Genomic DNA, 9,998 nt, shown 5'->3' with positions numbered 1-9,998 from the left:
AAAACATAAAACTTAGCCCTTCAAGAAATCTTAAAAAAAACCGAAGTTTACTAAATTGCGAACATAAACATTCTAACTCTTTTAAGAAATAAGAATGAAGAACTTGTTGATGTTACTCTCATTACGGTGCTTCTCTTTGAATCTTTACCTGATTCTTTCTTAACAAAGTTCATTATTTATAACCAACGTAGAAAGCAGAAGAAGTTTTAGTTTTTACATCCAAAATGCTCAATCTGAATAATATTTTACTTTTTTTAAATTAAGATTTTAAGAAAATAAGTATATTAAAAATATATAACTTGAATGATAAAAGTAAAATAAATAAACACGCTGTTATGTTTTTTTCCAAGTATGATAATAATCTACAACTAGTTTTGATTTATTTTTACTTCAACTGCTGTAGGTTAAGAGCGAGATTGAGAAAGAAATTTTAAAACTAACCTAGCGTTTATATTAGCGTTTGGATGCTGTGAGTTTGGATGTAGGAGCAGGACTGTACTGGCTCTACCATGCAAAGCTACACCTAGTACAAACACGTTTGACACCAACTACGACTAAATGCTACTGGATGCTAGTGGGTTTTTGTTGAAATCCGCTAAAGATACACGAGAACTAGAGAGTTTGTTTGATGGCCACCAGAAAATGTACTGAGCATTCCATTGGATTTCGTTACCCTTAGATTCGTTTGCTTACTGCTTGTCTGCAGTGCTTCCAATGTACACAAAAGCTGCCGGGCTGACTATGTGAATCTTTGTGTATTTTCCTCGTCTTCGTTCTTTAAATAGTCTCTAACATTAAGATGTATGAGTACGAACATGTGATTCGGTTTTCGTAAATGAGGAGGCTTTTCCTGCCTTGCGCCTGCCGCGCCTATGTTGCGTGCTTCTTACAATGCTACTGGTTGAATGTGAATAAATAAGTGTGCTTCGCGGGTCCACAATGCACGGTGGAACTACTATTTACAGTAATATCGATCCTCGTACTTTTCGCAGTAGTCACACACCACCTGACAGCAGCGGCCGTTCGTGAAGCGGCAACGACACTTTTCGAGCGTCTTGATGACCTTGGTGGTGTAGCCGCGACCGCAGCAGAGTGTCGCACAGTTGTCCGGATGCAGACATCGTCGGCCACGCGTCACCGAGCAGAACGTGGGTGAGGTTTCAAAGTAGTACAGCTGATCGTAGATCGTTTCCTGCAAATATTGAACGCGATTTATTTGGTTGTATTTCATTTTCGGCGTTTCCTTCGAAGCAATGACTGTCTTACCCTTGGGCGGAAGTCTCTCGGTGCCGATCGGCGTGAAGTTTTATTGTTAACCGGAATCTTCCGTATGGCAAGATGGTATTTTGTTCTCAGCAGTGCCGCAGTCGTGTTAAAGTCGCCAAGCCTTCTCCAGCACGTTTTCATCGAGCATGATCCCGAAACGCCGTGACATTTGCAACGATCCGTCATTGCACTGGTAATTGCACTTATGCCAACCTATGAACACAGTTTTCAAGCAATATATACAAGGTGCTATTCGTATTACTTAACATAACCCATTACCTCACTATCATGTCGTAGCATTTCCGCGACCGGATCACCATTTTTCGGTTGCAGCTCGAGAAAGTTCCGCGCGACACGCTTGCCGTGCTTAAGATTGTCACTGCATCCGCCCCAGCGCCAGGCCAGACTCGTAGCCTCGGGTTTTCTCTCCGAGGCGCACTGACATTTGGTCATTTTTCCTTCAGCACACGCACGTGCGACCGCGTGCGTAATGGCGGCGGCGGTGAGTGCGTGTACAAATGCCGTTTCACGATACACCTACGGAAATAATGAAAACGAACGCTTCAATTCGGTTCTAGCAACCAACACGAGTAAAGCACACTGTACCTTTTTGAAAATGTTACGCTTGCCTCTGGTTTCTATCGAGCAGTTCCAGCGGTCGTATCGAAACTGTTCCTCGCAGTGCGTTACCGCCAGACGGCGCGCTTCCTTGATTGCTTCCGGTAGTCCGATGTCGCGCCGGCACTGATGGTTCTGTTTGCGCGTGCCGGACAGAAATTTGCATGGGCCGGGTGATTTGATCATAGGACTAAAAACGGCCATTACTGTGTTTTTTGCTGACAATGATGGAGTATCTCTGTTAAAATATGAACAACACATACAATCAGAAAATTGTTTTCTAATAATTATAGTATATTGTTTGAAGGGTTTTCTATTTGCTTTGTGCGATTTTTTAACCCATAAAAATACTGTACGATAGAAAAATATCTGCTTTTCATTCGCTTGAATTTTAATGATTTGAATTTAACGTTCGAGAAAAAGTTGTAATGCACATTGCATACCATCAGGCGTAGAAAACTTGCTTATTGCATGCGATCAAAAATTCGAGTTGAATGAATCGTGTTCGATTGGCATGCAATCCGCAGTACATTGTATCCTAAAAAGTATGCAATGCTCAATACACCTCAAACCAAGAGATATAAAAGTATGGTAGTTTAATTTTGAATTAAACGTATTTTGAGTGAAATTGTTAATACAGTCATTTCTCGAGTTACAAGACTCGTTAAGCGAATTCGAGATACGCGAATCTTAAAATTTTGTGACAGTTCGTGTACTTTTGTATGTGGAATTGATTTTTTTGTTTCTCAAATTTCAAATCATCCCAAAAATACGTTATATTTTAACATTAATAAACATTAATTATGGTAAAAGTTTACTCTAATTATCGAAATAATCGTTAAATTATACATTACCAATATGCTTCGTAACGTAAAAAAAAAAGAATTCGATCACTGAACAAACAAATATACAAACATAAATACAAACGATATAATTAAGGGAATTCGCTAATTTCTCTAGCACCCATTTCAAATTATTCGCGTAACTCGGGAAAAGACTGTATTCTAGAATTGTTTTAAACAATAAACCAATTGAACAGATAAATTAAAACAATTAAGGAAAACAAAAGAACTATAGCTATCAATGTATCAATATAGCAATGAGCATCATATCAGATTATGGAGTAAATGTATACGCAGCTCGACCGATTCGGGTTGAAATGCTTGTGCAATGACTGTATAGACCCATAATGAATTACATTAAAAAACCGTACCGTATACCGTATAACGTAAATCAATAAGTAATTTTAAAAACCAATGCTTAGTGTTAAGAAATCCGTTATATCATTTTATATACCTATCACGAATGACTTATATACCGGAGTGGACATTAATATTTACTTATTTGGTATGAAGTTCAATTACAATCAGTGATTTATTGATTGTTACTTTAAGTTTAAGTTTTTTTGGTAACTTCTTCCGAAGGACCGGCCAGTTAGTCGCTAATCGAAGTGATTCGTCACACTATTTAACAACGAATTAATTAGCCTGAGTAGGCTAAGCAAAGCTCTTGAAGCAATTGGAAAGGAATGCAAACGGAAAACCAATATATTTTCTTGGTCTTACTTCCAGCACTACACCCAGCAAAACAACGGAATATTTGTCTTTGCATCGTTACCGGCAAGCCTAAAGACATCCATCCCTCCCCTAACAAACCGCGACGTCTACAATAGGGAGGCATCCGTTATGCATGTCAGGTATCGTAGCAATTTAGCGAACATTATCCCACAGAACCCGAAGCTACTTAAGCGCAAGTGTGTAAGCAACTTCAGGGATGCAATTTCCGCCGTCGAACGTATGGGGCGCGGCGAACGGGTGGCCTATGTTTACCGAGTGTCATTTTCCGCTAAAAACCCTCTCATTGATGGTATTTAGACGTCGAAGATGCAATGGAGTAGCATAAAATTAATGAAAAAATACACACATACACACGGGCAAGGGGTGGTTCGGAACCGGGAACGGTTTAAAGTGGGGAGGGGCTAAATTTTTACAGACGGTATAATAGATATTTTCATAAGGAAATTGACTTCAACTGCCTGGTGGGTTTCGGTGCGCCAGAACAGGGTAGACACCGACCATTCATTCGCGACAATCGCGACATATGCAACCGGGTCGCGGAAAATTATGTTTTCATATCGCGGAAAACCACCACCATCACTGCTTAACCTGCGTCTGTGCACGGTAACAAAGAATCGTTAGCGAAAAGGGAAGGATTCACTTCTGAGCTGAAGGAATCCTGAGGCGGGCGTGTGTTATTCTAGATCCAGATCTTAGCAGTTGTTAAACGGGGGAGATTTGTATTTCTAACCATTTTTACTTAGATTTGTTGTCTGTGGATACCGTGTAGCAGGAGTTTCCTTGTAGATCCCGCAGCCGGGAGCCCAACTCCGAACAGAAGGTACTTTTGAAACCATACGCTGATGGTACCACGGACAGTCATAGCAGACGCTAAACGGAGCATGCAGGCTACCGTATAGGGCCACTTGTTGAGTAGATTTTCCGCACCATTCAACCATTATGTTTGGGGCCATCATCTCACATCATACCCCCGTGGTATCTACCCATGAGGGGTGTTTTTTGTGGCTCGTTTGCTAAGTACCCATAGAATGTAGTATCCGGGAAAGTATCGCAGACAAAAGTCGTAAAAGAAATCAATTCAGCGGAATATGGTTGAAACATTTTTGTGTGAAAGTGCCGGGAAGCGAGCCGTGAGCGACTTGGTTTGGGTGAACAAAACTAGACGCAATTATAAGGGATAAGTACGGTTAACTGTGGCATATGGTATAAAATGGTTCGGCATGAGGGACAGACAGTTCTGAACGAGATTTCTAATTCAAGTCTCATTGTCGGTCTTTACATTTTTTTTAACGAGGGGTTTCTTTTAATATAACTGCTTTAAACTACGCGTACTATCAGATGAACGAAATTAACTTTTTAGTTTTGAAAGTCCTGCTACGTGTAGCATACCATTTCAAGTTTACTTGGATCCACGTAATTTGATAGTCAATAATTGTCACGGACGAATGTGCCGGTATGGGATTCTCAACGGGCCTTCTCTGCGAGAGATCAGCACCGATCTACAACACCCCGACCGCCATTGATTATTGTACCTTGAAGTATCTTGTTGATACAAGCTAAAGGGTTAATACATTATTGTTGTCTGCACATAGCTGGCATTGAGAATTTCATTAAGGTGATTATAAAAGTCTAATGAGAACTTCAGAGCATAGGAGGAATTTGGGATTTTCTTTGAAGATTCTCATGAAATTTGTGTTAAAAAATGTTTGTAAATTAAAAAGTGTAAGTGTAAATTTATATTATGTTGTAAAGTCTGTTGCAATGAAATAGGTTAACTAAAATACCCAGTTCATTGTAGCAAATTAAATACAAATAGATTAAACTTCCCGTTCCAGTTCACATAAATAGCTCAACAAATCGCCGTTCAATCCACTATCGGCTCTTCCGATGGACAAATCGAAACAATGCAATCGAATCGTGCTCCATTTCCCGTACAATACGTTGGAAAATATGTGTACATCGATACCAACAGGGAAACATTTTTTTCTCAACCATTCATTGGGAATCGTTGACATTGCTGGATGAAATATTCATAAATTAATTAAAATATTTGGTGATAGCGGTTTGGGCCGTTCGAATGTGAACTACCGACGTACCAAATGGGAGGCATTCGGGGTGGAAAATAGTTTCACATTTGTAGACACCCGCTCGCCGCCGTGTTCCGTGCTCCGGGAATTTTACCACCAACCGGTACAAAGTAGCCATGTTTATCTGGTTTGTTATTGTTTTAATAGAAAAATAACACAGATTGCATCAAACACTGGCTGGAGCTGATTGATGGTAGTCATCAGCGCAAATCATGCCATCTCGGATTGTCATCGAATTGTATCGCACAACTGCACATAGTTGCACGCTTGCACCCCCAAAACCAGATCATCGTTGTCACTTTTATTTTCCTTTGTGTGCTTAACCGATCCAACCCGGGGTTTTGTTATTTTGAGGATACATTTTTGATGATCCGTGTGCATTCCAATCGATTTGTGTGTCCATGTCCAGCGGATGCTGTTTGATTCGCTTTGTATCACCACCACCGTTGCTCTATAATCCATCCCCGATGTGGTGGGTTTGAAGCGATGTGGAAAGTCAAACATTAGACAGGCAGATGAAAATGTCTATAAATTTTAATTCGATTTCACGTTATCGCTCATTTCGAGATTTAAGTATCTTCGGAATGTTGTCCATCGGTGGGGTGCGGGAAGGAAGGGGAGGATGCAGTAGGTGGTGACTACAAATGTAAATGGAGCAAAAGGTTTTTTGAAAGTCGGTTCTGTTTGGTATCGTTTTCGCTTCCATGCGAATCACTGGATTCGCTGGAACCGGTCGGTGTTGTGTGTGCGTGGTACCGTATGTTACCTATTTGGCGGGAACGGGGCCATGTGGGGGATGGAACCGAAACCGGGGGCAAAGCAAATCATCGTTTGCTGTTGGTCAATTATAATAATTGATGTGGGGAAAATTTGCAAACCGATATCGATGTAAATTAATTCTGTCCTTTCCGCCATTGTCTCGCCCGTTCCGTAGCCCACAACGGTGGTAAGTTTATTTAGCAGGATTTCGGATATCCGGCTTGGGATAAATGTGGCGGTTCGTGGCAGAAGGTTGGGAGCTATGGGAGCCATACATCGTGGGAGAAAAGCCGTCAGTAGTAAATATTTGACAAGCCTGTTGAGATAGACCGCTGCCGTTCACGGTGTTCTGGACACGGTGCGGCCGTTTTTCGCGGAGTGCGTCAGCCCGTAAATACAGTTGTTAAGATTATTGACTTTCAGCGAACTGGTGAAACAGGTGAATAATTGGTTGAACTGGGATGTAAATGAGTGGGAGTTTGTAAGAGGAATTGTATGGCTTTGGAGCATTGTTGTCGTATCACTTTCGATGAATGATCTTAAGGTTCTGTTTGATTATTGTAAATTAGCTTCAAGTACATGAGGATCAAATTTTCCTTATTTAACAGATAGAAATAGCATAATAGGAATGTACCACAACAATATGGCATATTTGCGTTCGAATTTGGATCCTGTTCACACAACGAACTATTAAGCTCCGTTATCCCAATAAATTTAGCAAAAATAAAACAAAAAATCACTTATTTATATATTAAAAAAACAAATTACTTTCTATCAGGTTTTTAATACGAAATTCCGACTTTTTGTAATTAAAACTAAGTGAGTTATACATAATAATAATCAATTTCAAATAATTGGAAGGTTTTTAAAGGAGTTGAACTCTTTTCTCTTTTTTCTTTTCTCTCAGAATAAAAACTTACAAAGTATGAAACAATGTTAATTATATAAAAAGACAATAAGTTGTTTTTGATATTTATCTTAAATACATCTGTTTGTCGTTGATAACTATATTGAAATATCAGATGAAATCAAGTAATAAATTAAAAGATAACATATGAGCATTCAAATAATCGAGACAATAAATTTTTTTGTGTGCTTAGTTTATCGTTTTATGAGAAAATATCAGTAGATATATGATTTATGGAGGTTATTTGTGTTCTATTTCTTTTAAAGATATTTATTTATTTTTAATTCGTGTTCGTTTAGCTTTAAGATTTTTTTTTTTTAATATATACTGATGTTTTCAAACTACATATATGTTTTCGAGTATCTTCTGTTGTTTGGTTGACGATTGGTTGGCAATTACGAATGAATTCAAATTGGGTTGGTACAATTTATCCTCATTATATTGTTTTGCTCATTTTAATTTAAAATAAAATCTGCTAAACCGCATTTTGTGTATTTTATTCAAAATTAACTCCAATTTACTCACCCTTTCGATGTGATGACATCGTTGCACTCGATGAAGCAACAAATCGCACTCAGAATGAGCAAACTAGCAAATATATTCTTCTGCTGGAAGGACCCATCGGTCCGACTGCGTCCCCCACCGTTCAGGCCGCCATTGCTTCCCAATGTCCCACCTTCCCGCACAATGTCCACCCCTTCCCTAGCCATCAGGGACCGAACTGAATCACAATCGAACAATCAACTCGGCGGATTGCCACTGTTTCACCCTTTACGCCTGCAAGTCACACCGGCCATCACCTTTCACCACGATCGGCTTACAATAATGCGATTGTTTCGCGCGCGCTTTCGTTTAATTCACTGTCTATGAGGGGGTTTTCCTTTCCCCAACCGGGCACGAATCCTTTCGACACGATCACTTTGCGTTTGGGTATGCGAATGCCGGGCAACCCTAAAACCAATCCACACCGAACCACACACTAACACCGACTAACGAGCGACTGTCAACGCGGGAACGTTGGCTTCACGACGGTACCAGCGGTCTTCGGTTGGTCGCCCATGTTCATACCGAGTCTCCGGGCTGGGACGATAAACTCATTCATACGATGCCGATTGCCAACCGGATACAGTTACGAAACAAACTTTTCAACACTGTTTGGATGAATTTGAAAGCATTCTTCAAAGTCCGTCTGTCACTTCAATACTCTGTTCTTCACCGATAGATCACGCTCCAAATGGAGACAGAGTCCGTTTTGCGCCTTATCAACACATCAGTTTTGCATCCTCAGTCGGCGTCGCACGATGATCGACTGTGGTTTAGTTCGCACAAAAACCGGCGCACACATTTCTGCAATTCGGTGGACATCACCCGACCGTACACGTTCGCCATTCGGCTTGGCTTGCGGGTGGCTTTGCTAGCGCCGTCTCGTTGCTCGATTGCCGGTTGATTCGGTTTTCCATTCGGAAATCGGAATCGACCATGGCAAACGCAAACACAACGCAAAACACACGCTAAAAGCAGCAACTAACTAACGCACGAACCCGCGGCTCCAAACGGCGAAATCCTTCGGCACTTGCTGGGTGGATTCGGATTCGGATTTCATCCGCCTGTTTAGTTCCTTCCTTTTCGCTCGTTCGGTCGTTACGGCAATGTGCCAGGCATGGGAAATTTATCTTCAGCTTTGATTGTGCTTTTTTCGAGTTCTTCGGCTGGTGATGCTGTACGATCGTTCGTTTGGTTGTGGAATGTTAATAAAAGTATAAAACCACTCTAACAGGAACAAATTTGCTCGACTTTCGAGCAACACTTTGTACACTTGTCACTGTGAAACGGAACTAACTTCACGGCGTTCGACACGTTCAACAACATCGAACCACAGTTGAGCGTCGTCTGAGCACGCATGGATCGCATCATTAGCGCGGACCCGATGCCGCATGTGTGTGTCCAGTGCGTGACCACCACCGGGTGGTTTCTCTTACCTACTCGCTTCACGCGGCCATCTTACCATTGCATCACAAAACGGGAAGATGTGCACAGAAAACAACGCGGGGTGAGAATTGTAACCCATCGTTCCATGCGGATGCACTTCTTTCCGCGTCAAAACAAACCTAACCCGGAAGGATTGGCCCACTCGCGAAGGCTTTGAAGGCACTGAGCTTTTCGAACGGGGAAAAAAAAATCCCCAAACGAAATAGAAACACAGGCAAATTACCTGTTTACCTTATCGGAAACTAGAAAAGAGACACAATTCGTCGCGTAAGTCGCTGACGACGAAATAATGGGTTTGTTTGTTCCCCTTTTCGCTGAAACTGCTTGTTGGGTCGGGGTGGAGGGTTTTTTTTATGGTTGTGGATGGTTCCTATTTGGGGTTTGGAAGGCGTAGGATGTGCTGATGGGGTGCTTTTAACACATTTCGAGCTGTTCTGCAGCTGTGCTGCAAGCATCAGTTGGAATGTAGCAAGTTGAGGAGACTGTGGGAAAATTTGTAAAAACATTGCATCAGTACTTGGAGTGATTTCTTTTCCGTTGGCCCAAATTAACTGCTTATAATTACTTGTATTATATAAGCTTCTCTTTTTAACGAATCTTTAAGTAAGGTCGTTTCAACACTCCCATACTACCCATATGGCTGTTTATATAGCATATCGTCACCCTTCAATGACATGACATGGCGCTTTGCAATAAACGCTTGAGCCAATTTAAGCTGACGCTTGTGATTTTCCCGTGGAAAACCCCCTCGAACTCTTAACAGGATATTGCGAAGACGAAGCAACCAAACACATA

General features: G+C 41.1%; 1 protein-coding gene across 1 annotated transcript; it reads right to left on the bottom strand.

Moving 5' to 3' along the window:
- Positions 1–955: 955 nt before the first annotated feature.
- On the bottom strand, positions 956–7,924 carry LOC128712524 (protein Wnt-4). Its single transcript, XM_053807417.1, has 5 exons — positions 7,740–7,924; positions 1,873–2,122; positions 1,546–1,803; positions 1,267–1,479; positions 956–1,192 (listed from the first exon to the last, which is right to left on the bottom strand). Exons 1-5 carry the CDS (start codon positions 7,922–7,924, stop codon positions 956–958), a joined length of 1,143 nt encoding a protein of 380 aa, XP_053663392.1.
- Positions 7,925–9,998: the final 2,074 nt, after the last annotated feature.

This window comes from Anopheles marshallii, chromosome 3 (genome assembly GCF_943734725.1).
Source record: "Anopheles marshallii chromosome 3, idAnoMarsDA_429_01, whole genome shotgun sequence".
Taxonomy (NCBI): domain Eukaryota; kingdom Metazoa; phylum Arthropoda; class Insecta; order Diptera; family Culicidae; genus Anopheles; species Anopheles marshallii.
The sequence above is the reverse complement of the archived record's forward strand: the minus strand, read 5'-3'. Positions and strand labels throughout refer to the sequence as shown.